At 47.1% G+C, this 18139-nt stretch overlaps 2 protein-coding genes across 3 annotated transcripts in view; one reads left to right on the top strand and one right to left on the bottom strand.

Annotated features, from left to right (window-relative positions):
* The window catches only part of PPP2R5D (protein phosphatase 2 regulatory subunit B'delta), a 58252-nt gene extending 47413 nt beyond the window's left edge, over nt 1-10839 (top strand). Inside the window, exons 14-16 of the mRNA XM_084829064.1 lie at nt 2119-2191; nt 4888-5004; nt 7200-10839. Of these exons, the coding sequence (XP_084685190.1) occupies nt 2119-2191; nt 4888-5004; nt 7200-7337 (328 nt within the window). The 3' untranslated portion in view covers nt 7338-10839. The remainder of the gene's footprint in view (nt 1-2118; nt 2192-4887; nt 5005-7199) is intronic.
* Nucleotides 9052-17574, bottom strand: MEA1 (male-enhanced antigen 1). Of its 2 annotated transcripts, XM_084829066.1 has the most exons (4): nt 17498-17574; nt 12612-12894; nt 12392-12488; nt 9052-11397 (listed from the first exon to the last, which is right to left on the bottom strand). In XM_084829066.1, the coding sequence occupies exons 2-4, from the start codon at nt 12882-12884 to the stop codon at nt 11240-11242; spliced, it is 528 nt and encodes a 175-aa protein (XP_084685192.1). In that variant the 5' UTR covers nt 12885-12894; nt 17498-17574; the 3' UTR covers nt 9052-11239. The 2 variants fall into 2 exon arrangements, with proteins under 2 accessions (XP_084685192.1, XP_084685191.1); XM_084829065.1 differs by lacking the exon at nt 9052-11397 and having other exon boundaries at nt 12032-12488.
* Between the last annotated feature and the right edge of the window lie 565 nt (nt 17575-18139).

Raw genomic sequence — 18139 nt, 5'->3', positions numbered from 1 at the left:
TTAGTTCCTGGGAGTAAGAGCTTTAAGCTACAATATGTTGGTATTTTGGCCTGTCCTTTTTTCCATGGGCCCTGCCCACCACTGGAATGCACCCCCCCCCCAAAAAAAAAGCTTCACTGAAATGGAACTTGGCCTTTGTGCTGAAAGAGGTTCTGCACTCCTGGCTTAGGCCAAAGGCCACAGGCGGAACAAAAGCTCCCCAGGACCGCCTTCTGTGACCAGTCCTTCAGGAAGGACCACAGCCACCGAAACACTGTGGCTTCTGAGTCCAGTGCAGCAAGATGGCCGAGAAGGACACTGTAGTTGATAATGTGGAAAGCCACTGAGCCATTCAGAAGAACTAATAGGGTTGTACAATAAGTGTCTCTAAATCATTTGCCAGGGCGACCAGGGCAGTTTCTGTCCCCAAACCTGGCAGGAAACTGGACTGGAACAGATCCAAATAATCAGTATTTTTCAAATTCATCTGGGTTGCATCCAAAGCGGCTTTGCGCTAGCGGAAAGCACTTCCACTCTGCCCGTATCTATGTATCTCCAATTAAAATTGGAGTCAATTTTCACAGCTCCCCCTACCTGCTGCAGCCCACTGCCCCGTATCTCATATAGTTCTGAAGATTCCCCCAACCCTCAGGAGCAGCTTTTGGGGGTGGATACAGGCGGCTGCAGTTAGTAGGTGGGATTGGTGTAAATTGGGTGCCCTGCTTTGCGCGAGCGGGAGTGTGTACGAAGGGTTGCACATAATGGATGGTTACCCAATGGCAGCTTTCCACTAGTGCTCAGTTGGGCAACTGGTGCCTCTCCAATGTTTAAACTACAGCTCCTCCCTTACCATTGGCTATGCTGGCTAGGGCTAATGGGAGTTGTGGGCCAAAACATCTGGGGGACCACAAGTTGCCCACCCTTGCAGTAGTGGAAAGCTGCCATTGGGTAACCATCCATTGTGTGCAACCCTTCGTCCTTGCTCTGCCCCCACTGAGAAAGTTAAATTGCAGTCGTATGCACACTTTTCTGGGGAGATAAGGAACACAATGGGACTTCTGAATAAAAACTACAAAGAGTCTTGTGGCCCCTTCAAGACTTAACAGATTTGTTGTAGCATAAGCTTTCAGGAACTAATTATTACTTCTGAGCAAACCTGTGTAGGATTGTGCTGCTGGGCACACTTCGTCCCCATTAAAATTGCTGGTCTTAAGAGCTTAACTGTACTTTGCATGACCAGTTCTACAAAGCTCGACATTCTATGCATAGGAGGACTTGACCTATGAGGTACTACGGAGCCTTGAGTTGGGTGGGGGGAGTTCTTTGGGATTGTAGCCCAAATAAGATTATAAGGGAGGGGAAGATAATGGATTGGGGGTGTATGCCCTCTATATGCAGCTGGGGATAAGGCTGTTATGGAGGAGAAGGCTATCAATGGCTACTAGCCATAGTGGCTGTATCTTACCTCCAGTATCAGAGGTAATGCGGCCCTGTGGTGGAGAACCTGAGTAGGAGGGTACAGTTGCCCTGGTGTCCTGCTTGCAGGCTTCGTGTAGGCTTATAGTTAGCCACTGTGGGAATAGAACGCTGGACTGGGTAGGCCTTTTGTTTGATCCAGCAGGGCTCTTCTGAGGATGTGAGTTAAGAGGACTGGCTGTTATGTTTGCATAGGTGGGATTGGAGTATCTGTGGCCTCTGAGAAATCTTGAGGTGGGAGGACAGGCTGGTAAAGGGCTTCCTTCTGTGAGACATGTGGGAAGGAATCTTTATTTAGACAGGGAGAGAAATGAAAAGGCAGGGAAGGAGAAGATCTTCACATTTGAATCCTGTCAAAAAGTCTTGAGGCAGCTTAAAGATGAACAAATTAATTCTCCCATAAGCTTTTGTGGACAGTGTCCACTAAAGCTTATGCAAGAATAAATCTGTGTGTCTTTAAAGTGCCACAAGACTCTTTGTTGTTTTGCTGCAACATACTAACACGGCTACCCCTCTAGAAATGGTCAATATGTTTAATATAAGCATTATAGTGGCTTTTTTCAGGCTTTGTTTTTTAGAACAACTTTTAAAGAATGTTCTAGTCTGAGCTCTAGAGGGATGATAGAAGTGTAAATAAAGAAATAAATCTATTTCCATCTTCAGAGGGCGGTTCAGGTTGAAGGAACGAGAAGAAATGTGGCACAAGATTGAGGAGCTGGCCCGCCAAAATCCTCAGGTAATTTGGAAGTGTTTTCACTTTTCTGCTTTCTTAGCTTACAAGACCTCATACTGTTACCATGAAAATGACTGTGTTTGGTCCAGTGAGTAGTGTTGACCTAGGACTGGTGTTTAAATCTCTGCTTTGCCATGGCTTCTTTGCATGGCCCTGGATGGGTTGCTGTCTGCTACAGTTTCCCAACTGTAAAATGGGAATAATGGTCAGATAGAGATTATAAAGAGCAGGATAAATGGTTATATCTTCCGTTGGTGGACTCATTGGACACAACAAATATGCCCTTTGTGTCTGCTAAAACACAAAGAGAACTTGGTTTAAATCTTCCTGGCAAAGTAGAATCCAAGTACCAATCAGCTCCTCTCATCTCTGCTTTCTTACTTAGGGCACAATCGATTGTGCCCTCGATGATCAGAAGTTCCTGAACTGCAGCTTCCAATCACCCAGTGCGGGACAGGAGGAGTGATGGAGGCAATCTTCGCTTCCCCATCCTCCTGCCCTGCATTATTCGCTAGATGGGGTTTTTTGCCTGTCTAGCTGAGGCGCTTTGGAGGGGGGAAAGGTGGCTGGAGAGGAACACCCCCTTTTCCTTCTCTCCGAGGTTGCTTTTCTGACCTCGGAGAACAGCCAACACAGTTCTTTCCATGGTGGCTGCAAGGGGTCAGAGTTGGGGGGTCAGAGTTCCGACTCCGCCTTCTGAGGTCAGAGTGCTTTCTCCAGCCTCAGAAGGGGGAATCCAAACAATCCTGTGAACCTGCAGACAATGTCTAGGGGCCATAAGATTGCTCCCTTAAATTATGACAAGTAGATGCCTCAAAGAAGTTGCTACATCCAAGGAACAAACCCGTAAATTGCCTTACACTGACTGGGTTCGCACAATCATAGAGGGGGAAATAAGCCATGATGACGTATTTCCCCCTCTGTGATTGTGTGAACTGGGCCACTAAATTACACCATTAGTCCATCTAGGTCAGTGCTGTCGGAACTGGTTTCGGTCTTTCCTAGCCCCACCCGGAGCAGCTGGGGACTGAACCTGGGAGCTTTTGCATTCAAAGCAGGTGCTCTGCCATTGAGCTGCAGATTTATTACATTTATATCCCGCCTTTTTTCCTCCTTAAGGAACCCAAGGCGGCGTACGTAGTCCTCTTCTTCCTTGATTTTATCCTCACAACAACAACCCTGTGAGGTGGGTTGGGCTGTGACTGGCTCACAGTCACCCAGTGAGCTTCCATGGCCGCGTGGGGACTAGAACCTGGATCTCCTGGCTCCCAGTCCAACACTCTCACCACTACACCACACTGGCTCTCTGAATAAGGAGTTCCCTTCCATTACTTTGACGTGCTACTGCATGGGGGCAGCTGCTTATCAACAAATGGCCCCCGCGAAGCTGGAGTAACATATAGAGGGCACCTTCTTCTGTGTACCATATCAGAGGCTGGGAAAGGAAAGACTTTATGGGCAGACTTCCCCAAATTACTGCCCTCCAAGATGTGTTGGACTACAACTCCCAGGATGGCTGGCTGGGACAAACTGGGTGTTGTAGTCCAACACATCTGGAGGGGACCCAGTTGGGGGAAGGCTTTTATAGGCCATCTGTATAGAAGAAGCATGTTTTCAGAAAGACTCAAAATACTAAATGTCCAGCTGAGTGCTAATTAATTTTAATCTCCTATGCTTGTAAAAAGCACTGTACTAATCGGATATGAACGTCAAGTTGACTTGTTCAGTCGGTTTTTTTGAAAGAATCTATTTAATAGTAACTGCAAACTGATTTTAACAAATCTGAAACTGTTGAGGATTATTTTATAATACTCCTCTTGTATTATTTTATAATACTCCTCAAGTACAGACCCTTGTATCTGGGGTCTGTACTAATCCCCAGTGTTTATTCCCACAGGGCAAGGGTTGGCAACTGTGGGAGGTCAAGGGGCAATCCTCCATCCACCCCGGCCACACATACATGCAATTTTTGGTGCCGGCGGCTGGGGGGAAAGATGTTGGGAGCCCTACAGAGTACTAAAAGGGTCAAAATTATCTTGCTTGCAAGCTAAATTTGACCCTTTTGGCACTCTATAGTGCTATGGATGCCATTTTTTCCATTAAAAAAATCCCGATTTCCCATCCCTCCTACAAGTCTTGTACACTTCTGATACCTTATTCGTGCACTTTCTCCTTCAATTCAAGGCATCTTGGTGGTACAAATACAATCCAAAACTGAATGGTCAACAGCTCTTTATCAGCTGCTGCACCAACATAAAGTCGCTGCTGTGTTGTTAAATAGGAATTTTCATCATGTTTAGAGTCACTGAGACCTCCCAGCACCTTGGACTCGCTGTGTTTCATTGTTCATTGTTCACTTTAACTGGGTTCTGACACCTGTGCTGTTTTAATTAAACGCTCAGATTAGAGAGAAAAGAATCCACAAAGGGATGGGCAGTTGAAACACTACAGAATAAACAACCCTATTGTAGGTGAATACATGGAATGTGAAACCGGCACAGGTTAGGGAGAAAGGTTTTAACTAGTTTTATATCCCTCATGCCATTTCACAGAAGGGGATCATGAGCTGTAAAGGGGGGTTTCAGTATTCTGTCGAGCTGACCTTGGGGACCTATGTATATGTGTTAAACATGTTGGTGTTTCAGTACTTGAGTTGCTGAGCTTGCATTCCCATTTTTCTGTGTGCTGTGTTCCTGCAGTATCCCATGTATTGTGCACCCCCACCTTTGCCTCCTGTTTATTGCATGGAGACGGAGACCCCCACTGCAGAGGACATACAGCTACTGAAGAAAACGATGGAAACAGAGGCTGTGCAGGTGACTCATCTATATATCCCCAGTGGATTTGGGGCCTTTCTATAGCACGTGGTTCTTGGTAACCGGTGAAATCCCTCCTGAATGAGCAAGCAAGCTCTTACAGAGACCTCGTCATGTGGCTCTGGAGAGAGGCTAGGTGTTCACGGCTGGCTGCATGTGTTTCTCTGTGAGAAAGGGCCAGGGAATGAGTGGGGACAACCCCCTGCCTCTCAGTCGGCTTGGTGCAAATGAAGGGAAGAAGGGTAGACAGCCAGATTTGAGGGCTTCTGCACATGGATGCTTGTGGCAGTTCCAGCTCGCATGATGCTGATTCACCAAGCATCATGCAGCGCCTGTGTGTGTGACAATCTAATCATAATACTGCTGCTGAACTGCAAGCCAAATCTGTGTATCTCAGCAGTGGAGTATCCCATGACGAAAAACCCTCCTGTATGTCACACAGGTGTATTTCTCCAAATTGCCTTTTGGAAAGGGAAAAACATCTGTATCTCAGAGAACTGTGAAATTGAATAAAACTCACTGAAATGCTCAACTGCCAAACAAATCCCCAGAAACCAAGTGGAAAAGAGACTTCCGTGGGACCGAATTCCCTTTTGAATGAAAGGTCAAGATCACCAGGGCAGAGGAGAGGCAGGAAGGGAACAGCTCAATCAGACGTTTTAACATTTCAGCCCCTGCTCCCCCAACCTGCGACATTTCAGAGTGATGCCCCTTGAACCCTGTGGGCCGGTGGCACCTACACAAATTGCAGTATGTTCGGGCCTAGAGTCCAGGTCAGCACGGTTAGGCATCCATAGGAGTTCTCACATTGGCAAAGCGAGCCATCCGGATCACTGCTGCTCTGCTGGGCTCTCTCTGAGCTCAGAGATTGCCAGTTCCCAGTACCACCCCCCACCCCACCCCTGCCACATCTGCTTTGCTCACCCAACACCCTGTGCACTAATTTTCTCCCTGTGTAAATCCCCACACCCAAGTTGGGGAAGCACTTGGGAAAGTGTGCACACCTTCGCCCCATCAAGACACTCCAAAAGCCCCTCATGCCCACCAACTCAGTCCTGTGAATGTTAGCAGAGAAAGCAGTCAGGCAGCAAAAGAGGGTGTCCGGCTGCAGAGCTGAAGAGAGAGAGACCTGTTTGTGATGTCACAGGTCAGACACAGGGTTTCTTTTCCTGGGCAGAGGGATGGTGCACGTTTCCTCTGAGGATGTCTTGCTGTATGAATGTATGCGTGAGCGATTGCAATCCTAAGTATACTTACCTGAAAGAAAGTCCCATTGAAATCAGTGGGAATTCTGTCCAAATGAACATGCTCAGGGTCATGCGGGGTGTGTGTGTGTGGGGTGGGGGGCGGGTTGCGGGTTGCTTCTGGGCCTTGGTGTTCCCAGATTGTGAAAGAGTACTTATAAGTAAAAAAAGAACAACAACAGATGGTTGTATTTGTAGTCATGTTTCTCCACCAAGATTCACTTACTGGCCTTTATGCTTGCTTGTCAGCCTCAGTGTTCCCATGTGTAAAATAGGATGGTTTCTAGATTGTCTTCTACATGCTGAATTCCATTATAATTTGCTGCATGTGTGTGTTGACCTGTAGTCTGTGGCTTGGCTCATGCTCTTACCAGCTGTATGTGCATTTGGTTAGTTCTCAGCTTCTGATTGTGGCACTGCCATAGTCTTGTGTTGTGATCGGGGGGAGGGATGCCATGCTTGGGATATTACTTGGTGGCAGGTGCCTCGTTAGGAAATGCAGTGGCTGTATATCTTAGGCCAGGAATGGGCAATCTGTCGCCCTTCAGATGTTGGACTGCAATTCCCATTGGCCAGGCTACCAGGGGCTGATGGACTTCAACATCTGGAGGGAACCAGGCTAGGGAAGGCTGATCTAGAGGCCCACCAGTTGCTCATACATACAGGCTTAGCTGAATAGGCATCTTCTGTGCTAGGCTGTTTTTTTTTCGACAGTTGGCAAGTCCAGTGGTTCTCGTCCTGTCAACAGTCCAGGGTAGAGATTGGACACAGAGGCTGACTAAACAGGTGGCAACACCTGGAGCTGGCCCTGGCTACACTCACCTTAGCATTGACCTGCAGTAAACCATAGAGTGTAGACCAGCCCAAAGAGAGGAGGGTGTGAAGCTCACTTGGAGAAGTATGCACAGAACCCAGAAACTGCCTGCTAACATCTTGTGGGTTTGTGTCTAGATGCTGAAGGACATAAAGAAGGAGAAGGTTTTGCTACGTCGGAAATCGGAGCTTCCTCAGGATGTCTACACCATAAAGGCCCTGGAAGCGCACAAGAGAGCAGAAGAATTTCTCACCTCGAGCCAGGAGGCACTCTGACGGGCTAGGGGGCCCCTGGAGGGTACACAGAAATGCACTTTGTTCTAATGTATAACTAGGGAATGAACATGGTGAGCTGTGCCTGTCCTCCGCTCCATTCTCATTCTTTCAGGTTAGATTTGATTTTACATTGTACCTCATAGCCCACCACACTGTCACTTCCTCCTGCTTTATCCTCTTAAGGCTGTGTTTTGTGTGCACGTGTGAAGGGAGCCTGGCCAATCCATGAGAATATCATTCTACACACAGGGATCTTCCCGTTTCCTGCTGTGTGTGTGTGTGTGTGTGTGTGTGTGTGTGTGTGTGTGTTCTTTTTAATCTACTCCAGTCCCAGGACCAAAGCACTGAGAGTTCAACCACTTATCAGCCATACATGACACTACTGATTCACTACAGCCTCTTGGCACTTGTTCATACCCTTTTCCCCCCACCCCACACAAACGTGTGGTCTATATAACAGAAGCTATGTGTGAAATTGGCTGAGCATTCTCTAGGAATTGAGGCAGGCTTGTTCCTTGGGGACCAGGCTAGATTTGGGAACAATGTGCTGCCTGCCTTTCTCCCACCCACAACCTGCCTTTTGGAATAAATGGCTAATCTGTTGGAGAACTCTGGTTGTTTTGGTCAGTATGACTAAAGGGTAATTATTTGCACTGCCCCCACCCCAAAACTGTCGTGCAATGGCAGCCATATGTAATTCTAGGTGGTTTGGTTTGGGCAGTGCTTTTAGCTCTGTGGAAGTCTTCATCCTCCCTGAAACAGATTAGCAGTAGATCTGTGTGCTTGGCAGCTAATAATGCAGCTTCTGCTTGAGAGCCTCACTTAATGGTCTGGTTCTCTCTCTCTCAGCATCCACCCTCACTGGAGTGAGGGTGGACACGTAAGCAGATTCTCTCACTTAGGCCAACCTCTCTTTCAGCTGTTAGTCTCTAAGCTCTAGAGAACTCTAAATGATGAATACTTAATAGCAGCGCTTATTGAACACTTTCACCAACAGCTTTAAGATTTTGCATACTGGGAACAAGACAAAAAAAACACCCCTAATCACGCAAGCCAGGAAACTTTGACTGCCCTTTACTATCTAGGCCAGCCTTCCTCAACCTGGTGCCCTCTGGAGGTTCTCAACTTCAATTCCCATTAGCCCCAGCCAGTGAGCAATGGTCAGGAATGCTGGGAGTTGTAGTTCAAAACATCTGGAGAGCACTGGGTTGGGAAAGGCTGATCTAGGCAGCAGTAATCCCTTCTTTGTTATGGGCAAGGCCTCATTGTGTTCATGTTCATTTCGGCTGTTCTAGCCTGGCAGTGAGAGGTGGCAAAAGCTTTTTTAGGGAGGATACAAATTCAGAGCCTTAGACTGCTTTCCTTAAGCTACCACTGTCCTAAGAGTAATTGCGGGATTTATTTAACGTGCTGCCATTGCTTGCAGACTGTTGATTTAATTTCTGGATCATGGAACATCGCAAAAGGGAAAACCCTCATGTCTAATCAGTTCTTTACCCACTGACTGCCTGTAGATCCTTCACTCTAGCTTTGGGAGTTCTGTCTACTGAAGCTTGTTGGTTTCTAGCCCTCTACTGCAAGCCTAAACTCACTTATTTGGAAGTAAATCCCACTGAAATTAGCGGGCCATCAAAGAAAGCATGGTTTAGTAGCAGACTGTAACCCTACATAACATTCCTGTTCTGCCTTGTTTAAACTTTTGTGCCATGTAAGCCTTGTCTACTTACCTCCGCTAATGCTATTTTTTCTTTTTATTTCTTCTGTATCTTGAGCAATTTTGTTCTGAGCTCCCTAAAACCTAACTTCTTAGATGCACCTGCATCTCACTGAGGATACCCTGCCTTGGTTCACCTGCTCAGTGGCCTCTGTTAGCCCTTAGAAGACTGAACAGTTAATATCAGATAGGCAGGAATTTGCCAGTTATCCACACTGTTGCTTTCCTTAACCTGCAAATCAGAGTTTCCACGGGAATGAGCTGTTGACTTTAAGTAGTGAGACATGGCTGATAACTGGTTATTATTACAAGTAGCCCATTAACCACAAGCGGGACTTGAAACAAAATGTTGCAGTACAGAATGTTCCTGTTCTGTGACCTCCTCTCTAGGACATATGGCTGCCATTCAGTCCCCTTTCCCAACTAGTTTTCTGCCCAACACCCCCATCAGTCAGCATTATGTTGGTTACTGAACATACGAAGTCCTCATTAAGATGTTTTGGGGTGCCACCTTAAAAAGTTTAACCAGATGTTTTGTACTTCTGCAAACCTTGGCTTATTCATGGATGGTGCCGTTTTGGCTACATAAGGACTGGCACTCAGAATTGAGAGTGCTATTCGTATACATCAGGAGTAGGTGGCTTGTGGTCCTCCGGATGTTTTGGCCTACAGTTCCCACCATCCCTCCTCATTGGCTGTGCTGGATGGGAGTCATAGGCCAAAACATCTGGAGTTGCCAACCTCTGCTTTACGTGAAGATGCTAGCCCTCCACTGTCTGCTGCCAAAATATTTTCAATACTTGCTCTTGAAGATACTGTCCAGTGAGCAATTTCTCATACAATTAAGGCCCTTGCAAGGCCAGCTGAACCTTTTGCCATGCACCAGTTGAAGCAACAAATAAGCAGTTAAAACACCCCACAATACAGAAGAGGCTCTACTTTCAGTGTATGCTTATTAATTCAGTGGTAGAATCAAATAGGTACCAGGCCTCTGTGGATGACCTGCATATTCAGCCACTGGTCTTCAGGTGCAGTTTAGCTGTCGGAGGGAAGAAGTTGACTTGGAATTTCTCTACACTGAAATGCCATTCAATGTATTTGTTTTCTCTCTCCCCACCCCCTCCCCTCCCCGTGGCTGGGCTCTGTAAATGAGCAGGACTGTAGGAAATCTCTCCCCCTTCCATTCCCACATGTACGCAGCACAGCACTTCTCTGCCTGTTACAGTTTCGCATGGGCAGAGTAGGGCTGTTAATGAGCATCATGTGCTGTATGGCTTAGATGTAAATATAGCCTCTGTCTAACCTTTGTTTGGGGTCAGGGAACTTGTGTTTGGTACCTAACATTAAAGTTTAGTTTGCTGCCAATTCATTCCAGTGTCCTGTGTATCCAATGGGTGGGAGAAGCTGTGTGAGAACGGCGGTGAAAGAACTAAGCACCTCAAGCCAAAATGAGCGTCTCAAGCACACAACTTTCAGTCGCTCTACCATAATCCAGCTCTACTTAAAATTCCCCTTATGTTTGTTCTAGTTTCTGCTTTTCCCTTCCCTATGTTTGACGTGGACAGGGTTAGAGCTGCCACTTCTCACATAGCCCCTTTCAAGAGGGAAAAGCAAAACTAAGTGATGCATTCACTCCCTGGACACAAGTATTAAGCTGCTTTACAGTTCATTATGTACATATGGTGTACTTTATTTTCAGTAGAGTATTACATAGTATGACAGTGTTGGATTTTGTACAGATGTCCCTGTATGTACAGAACTAAATAAAATGGATCTCTTGAAAAGATGACATGCTGGACTCCAACATGTTTAGCTCTTTAGCCCATGTGTCACATAGATAGCCAGGGGGGGGACACACACACGGGACAATAGGGCTAACAGACGCATGTCCAAAGGACATTTCACAGGGGCTGATTATTTCTTTGAGAAGCTTTTCCCCAAGACTAGGAAAACAGCCTAATGGTGTAGGCCATGCCAACCACCACCACTCAGTAGCTTTAACTGGGCATTACAAACAACTGATGAATTAGGTCATGTTTTCAATGTGACAAGATGAACACAAAGCACCAATGCTGGTGAAAGATAAATATCTACCTGATCACTTCAGAGAAAGATAGGTTAAAGTGCAGCACTTCATGCTTAGCCGTTTCCTCTGTGGGCAGGGAATTCACCATTGGCTCTTCAGTCTTCACTTCCATTCAGGCTTGGAGCCACTCTGTCTGGCTTGCAGTGCTCGCTGTACCATGTCCTGCCACTGATCATCTGAGATCTCATTGGCCCATGCAGGGATACCCAGCGTGGGGAGCTTGACCCCAGCCATAGTCCTTTTCACCAACTCCACGTGTTCTAGAGTTAACAAAAGCCAAATGGTGAGAGACACGGCTTCAAAACAAAACAAAAAAAACCATAGCCCCTTCCCAGGGGTTTCTATATTCATGCAGTACTCAGACAGTGAACGGAGAAGGGGAGGGCTTGACCAAAATGGTAAAGGCTCTGGTTTACTGGAAAAAGTATGCAGGAGATTCACTTGTGGATTGTGGTAACTTTGTGCTACGAACTCGACAACCAAAGGTGGTTGTTGCCCTATAAAGCTTATAAGCAGGAAGGAGAGAGAGAGAGAAAGAGATCAGCTCAGCAGTTATTCAACCCAGATAATCAGCCACAGTTAAATAATACAGATATTAGGAGCTTATGTACACTAGTTAGTGGCCTGAAAATAGTGTAGCCAGCTAACTGCTAAAATTGTGTTTGTAAGAGTGGAGAGAAAGAAATAGCACAACAGCTAGTAGGAAATAGAGGACACAAGAGTGTTGGAATTGGGAAAGGATAAGCCATGTTTAGACTCCAAGCCTTGATGCTGATAACTTCTCAGCCTAGTCTACCTCATAAGAGTTATTTTGAAAATGGATGGAATAACCCCCTCTGTCTTCTTCAGCTTGTTGGAGGAAGGGCAGGATAGAAATGCGGGTAAGTGTCATAAAAGAGATCCGGCGACAAATCCATGGTGGAGAAGGCTATCAATGGCTACTAGTCCTGATGGCTATGTGCTACCTCCAGTATCAGAGGCAATATGCCTCTGTACACCAGTTGCATGGGCAGGAGGGTTCCATTGTACTCATGTCCTGCTTATGGGCTTCCCACTGGGGCAGCTGGTTGGCCACTGTGTGTGAACAGAATACTGGACTAGATGGACCCTTGGTCTGATCCAGCATTGCTCTTGTGTTCTTAATGTGGCATGGCTTGGTATCTGCACTGAAGCTCTTGAGTTCCAAGGCTGGCGATTTCCCCTGCAAACTACAGGAAGGTAAAAACATCTTTTTAAAATATTTTGTTATGTTACCTGGATCCATAGGGATAGAGCTGTGACTGCTTTGAGCTGCAGATCCCTCCTCCTCGTCGCTGTCCACAGGTGGGTCAGGCAGGTGCAGTCTCATTGCCTGCATGCAGTGCATAAGGCCATTAAAAGTGTTAAGCGAAGACAAAGGCATGCCTTAGGTAAGATTCTCTCTGTAGCCCCAACTACTGAACCCCAGGAAGAATCCTTGTAACAAAACTGCTACCTGGAGTCGCTCATGGATGTCAAGAGCCAGCTCAGTACTGGCTACCGTTTCCTCAACTGCTGCTGGTCCCTGATCTGGATCTTGGTTCAGTGGTTGGTACAAGTAGCCACTATTGCTGCCCTCCTCCTCTTCTTCCTCAGGTTCTTCACTGCTCCACTCCCCAGCAGGATCAGGGGTTCCATCTGAAGTCTCTTGAAGACCCAGCTCTTCGTGTTCATTGGGACAGATCCTCTCTGGACCCATTCTCCGTGTAACCACTGGCTCCAAGGCCATGCACCAGGATCTTTAGAGAAAACATGAAACTTAAATCTCTGAACCTTGCAAGGCAAACTTTTTAAAAAAGTTGTATATTTATTTGAGAAATAACTGGGAAAAGAGCGCCTCCAACACAGACTCTTGCAGGGAGAGAAGAGCACTGTTGAATATTTAACATTGTTTTTATATTTTTGTTCGTTAATGGTTTTATATTCTGTTATCATATTGCATTTTTAGGGTTTTAATTTTTGTAACTGCCCAGAGAGCTTTGGCTATTGGGCAGTATAGAATGTAAGAAATGAATGAATCCAGACCAGGGGTAGGCAACCTAGTGGCCTCCAAATGTTTGGACTGCAACTCCCATCAGCCCCAGCTAGCATGGCCAATGGTCAGGGGTTATGAGGAGCTGTAGTACAAAATATCTGGAGGGCACCGGGTTGCCTACCATTAATCTAGTCATCCATTATACTTCACCAGCTTTAGAGCCATAACCAGTCACCTCTCTCTCTCACAGGCTAAACATTATACGGGACAATGAGATTTCAAGCTATCTTTCAGGGAACTCAGGGCTTCTATGGAAGTTTATCATTCCATAAAAGCAGCAGCAGATAGGTGTCTCTAGAAATGCAGCTTGCCCATCACCACTGCAATTCGGAACCACAGGGGGCTCTTGCATGTTTTATATGAACACTGTTTTAGTTTGTGTCATGCTATGGCAAAGCCCAGCAATCCTGGCCAGTCTCAAACTCATTTCTCTAAGCAAAGTACCTCCTTCAAGAAGAGTCAGACACTCTCCTGTAACTTCAGTTGAGGGCTGGTTTCTCAGTCCATTAACCTGAAGTAGCTACTCTACTGCAGCTTGCTCAACTCCCAGTGGCTCACATTGCATTCTGTGGGACAAAGTAAATAGGTTGTACTGTGTGGGGCCGGGGGGGGGAGGGGGGGAAGGAGGAGGGAAAAGATAAACTTGCCTCTGGCACTGTGATAATCACAGGCAGGTTTAGCCCCCGCCCCAAGTATCTCCTAGTACACCCCTTTATCATCTTCAATATGAGTGAATGGCTGCCACTCACTACTGTGTGAAAAACTCTGAGGAACAGCACTTGAAGATGACATGGCTAAGACAAACCCTGCCTAAAACACCTAGCAGTGGGTGGCTTTACCATCAAAAGTATTCTAATGATGATGAATATAATGTTAAGGATGTAAAAGCCATGTTGGATGGGGTGGGGAGCCTCAGGCCAGGGGGCCAAATCCAGCCCCAAATGGCCATATTCCCTTCCCCAGGATCCACCCTAGTAACTCCAACCACCAGTCGTTTGGTGTTTTCCTGGCTTCTGTGCAGTTCCCCCCATTCTAAAAGGTTGAAATGATTCTCCTAAGGCTTAGTTACTGGCTGTAAGAGTTTTAAACTACAATATGCTGACTTTTTTTGTATTTCTGGCCCCATCCCCTTTGCCTTTGGGTCTGTGAACCACTGGAATGCAGCACCCAAGAGCTGCTCCAAAATTGAACTTGGCCCTCAGGCCGAAAAGGGTTCCCTGCCCCTGGATTAGACCAAAGGCCAATCCAGTCCAGTGTTCTGTTCCCGCCATGGCAAACCAGATGTGTATGAGAAATCCACAAGCAAGATGAGTGCAACAGCAGCCTCCCCATCATGTGTATTTATCCCACATTTCCACTAAAAATAGTGCTCAAATTGGCTAACAAAAATAAATATGGATAAAGTGTTACATAATTAAAACATACCCAATCAATTCAAATTAAGGCTGTGCAAGGGCCCCCCCCCCCCAAATCTGACTTGGAAGCCGCTTTGTGGCTTCGGAATTGGGCCCGATTCGGCTTGGGCTGATTGGAGGGGGGGGGCCCTGACCTGACTTGGCCCCAAACCCGAAGCAGTATTCGGATGTTGAACCCTGCTTCAGGTACCCCCTGACACCCCTGCGCAACCCCCCAGCTCCTTACCTTGCTACCACCTCCTCCATCGCTGCCTCTGCCACCACCTCCATCTCTGCCTTCTCATCACCGCCTGCGCCGCTGCCACCATCTTCACCACCGCCAGCTCCTGAGGCCTAGACACGTGCTGACTCTTATTGCAGGGAGTCATCATTTTTAAAATGGGAAGTTGTCATTTTAAAAATGGCGACTCCCTGCAATAAGAGTCAGCGCGTGTCCAGGCCTCAGGAGCTGGTGGCAGCGATGGTAGCGACATCGGAGGTGGCGGTGGAGGAGGTCAGCAGCTTAGGTAAGGACCTGGAGTTGCTGGCACAGCTAGGCCAAGGGTGCCGAAGTTCTGAAGCTCACCGAGTGCTTCGGAGAGCCCCCAACCCACTCCAGGTCGCTTTGTGCCTCCTCCACTTCGTCTCGGAAGGGGTGCAAAGTGACCCGAAGCAACCCACTTTGATTCGGGGTTCGTGCCTTGGGCCGAAGTGGTGCACAGCTCTAATTCAAATACATCATTAAAAATAGATAAAAAAATAAACGGCACCCACCAGTTAAAACCTAGTTCAGTAAACAAGACAGCTTAAACAAACACATGCCTGAATAAAAAATGTATTTGCCTGCCAGCAGAAGGATAATAATGATGGAGCTAGGGAGTCCCAGAGCCTGGGAGCAGCTACCAATAAGGCCCTCTCTCATGTCCCCGCTAACTATTCCTCCACTGGTGGTGTGACACAGAGAAAGGCCTCTCCGAAGGTTCTTAAAACCCAGGCAGGCTCATAATGTATTTTAATCACCCTGGACCCAAGACATGTAGGGCTTTATGGGACCTAATCGGCACTTTAAATTGTGTCCAGAAACAGATTGGTAGCCCATGAACCTATTGTAACAAGGAAGGCACAAGCTCCTCAGAACCCTGGTCAACAGCCTGGCTGAAGCATTCTGGACCAGGTGAAGTTTCCAAATGCTTTCCAAAAGCAGCCCCATGTAGAACATGTTACAGTAGTTGCTATTGAGTAGCTCAAACAGGACGAAACTAAGGCATGTGTCACTATGGCCAGATCTGACATCTTCAGGAATGGGCACAGTTGGCCCACTAGCTATGCAAATGCACTCCTGGATACCACCAAAACCTGGGCATCCAGGTTCAGGGCTGAAGCCACTACACACAAACTGAACCTGAGAATTCAAGGGGAGTGTAACCCCATCCAACACAGGCTGAGCCCTTATTTCCTGATCTGCCTTTTGACTGACCAGGAGTACTTCTTCCTTGTCTGGAGTAAGCTTCAATTTGTGTTAGAAATTACTGTCCATTACTGAAATCAGACACTGATTTAGAACTTGAACAGCTTCCTTGGTTTTAGATGGAAGAGACAGTTGGGCATCATCAGCATACTGGTAGCACTGAACCCCCAAACTTCATTATTACCTCTCCCAGTGGTTTCATGTATAACTTTAAAGATGGAACCCTGAGGGATACAATTGGCCAATGGCCATGGTCTCAAAAAGGAGTCCCCCAGCACCACCTTCTGAAATAACCCTTCCAAGAAAGGCCAGAGCCACTGTAATCAGTGCCTTCAAGTTCCATCCCAGACAGATGCCTCACAAGGATATAATGATCAATGACATCAAAAGCCACTGAGAGGTCCAGCAGAAGCAACAAGTGCACACTCCCCTTGTCCAGTTTCCAGTGTAGATTGTCCACCAAGGCAACCAAAGCAGTCTCTGTCCCATAACCAGGCCTGAAGCCAAACTGAATCTAAATCAGCCTTCCGCTGCCCTCCAGATGTCTTAGACTAAACTCCCATCATCCCCAGCCACCATGTGCATTCATCATGCCAGTTGGGGATGGTGGGAGTTGTAATCTAACACATCTGGAGAGCACCAGTTTGGGGAAAGACTAGTTTAGATAATTCACATTCCAGAGCACCTGGAGCTGAGATGCAGCCACAGCTCCTAACACTTTGCCCAAGAACAGAATATTGGAGATTCGCCAGCATGTTCCCCAGCAACTGGCATAAAAAGACATACTGTCTCTGGTCCTGGAGGACCAGATATAGCCATTGTGACTAGAAGCTACTGACAGCCTTATTCTCCATAAATTGTCTAATCCCCTTGTAAAGCCATCCAGGTTGGTCGCCATCACTACATCTTGTAGTAGGGAACCCCCTCGTTTGACTCTGCGCTGCATTTCCTTTTGTTTGCCCTGAATCTGACACCATTCAGCTTTATGAGATTACTCCATCGGCTCCCAGTATGGCGACAGAGGGAGAAAAACATCTCCTGTCCAAACATTTCCCTATCCCTGCCTAGTTGTATACACCTCTATCATGCCTCTCTCTCTCTCTCTCTCTCTCTCTCTCTCTCTCTCTCTCACACACACACACACACACACACACACTACTCGCCCTTCTCCTAAACGAAATAGTCCCAAACTTGCATTACGGGGTTGTTGTAAGATTATAACAATAATAAAGAGAGAGAGCGCGCACGCACTTTGGACAATTGACAGCGCTCTTGGCATGCTAAGCTTTGTTATCCTTCCCCACAACAAAGACCTCCATTTCCGACATCTTCTACTCACCCCATATCCTACATCGCCCGCCCTGAAGCGACCTAAAGGCTCCCATACACGTACCAAACAGAGCCGCCAACCCCCATCCCCGCAACACCCCTCCTTCTGCCCTCACCGAGACAAATTCTGCCTTCTTGCTCTAAGACCGAAACAAGCTTCTCCCTCTCACCAGCTCAACCTCCGGAAATAAGTAGGCGTACTTGGCCATTGAGAATGTCGTCATAGCCGAGCGCGGTGGGAGGAGTGGTAACTATGACAACCTCCAGCCGTGTGTGGCGAGCCCTTTACTGCAGCCTTCCCCAAGCTGGCGCCCTCCAGATGTGTTGGGACTGCAGCTCCCATCATTCCCAGGCAGCATGGCCCATGCTGACTGGGAATGATGGGAGCTGCAGTCCCAACACATCTGGAGGGCATGCTGGCTGGGAATGATGGGAGCTGCAGTCCCTCACACATCTGGAGGGCGCCAGCTTGGGGAAGCCTGCTTTACAGCGTCGTACACTCCAGTCCCTCCTCACACACACCTGCGTTTCAAACTCTCGCTGTTGTTCTTTGTCTTAAAATAATAACCACTCCCTTGAATTTATACAGTGATCACAAACACAGGTTAGAACTTCACCACCACCACCATCACACACACACACACACACACACACACATCCCATGAGGCTGCATTCAAAAGACTGATCCATATCTGCCCTTTTATCTTGCATCTGCTGAAAAGCATGAAACTCATGCAGCAAAATAATTCCATGACTTT

This window comes from Heloderma suspectum, chromosome 1 (genome assembly GCF_057233095.1).
Source record: "Heloderma suspectum isolate Gila_16-S chromosome 1, 16-S_ref, whole genome shotgun sequence".
Lineage (NCBI taxonomy): Eukaryota > Metazoa > Chordata > Lepidosauria > Squamata > Helodermatidae > Heloderma > Heloderma suspectum.
This window is presented reverse-complemented; position numbering and strand designations above follow the sequence as displayed.

Bases quoted from the DNA above. Each gene is read 5' to 3' on its own strand.
- MEA1 (XM_084829065.1), bottom strand. From the start codon at position 12,884: ATGGCCTTGGAGCCAGTGGTTACACGGAGAATGGGTCCAGAGAGGATC. The intron at 12,489-12,611 runs GTAGCAGTTTTG...CACTGCATGCAG, and splicing joins ACATCCATGAGCGACTCCAG to GCAATGAGACTGCACCTGCC.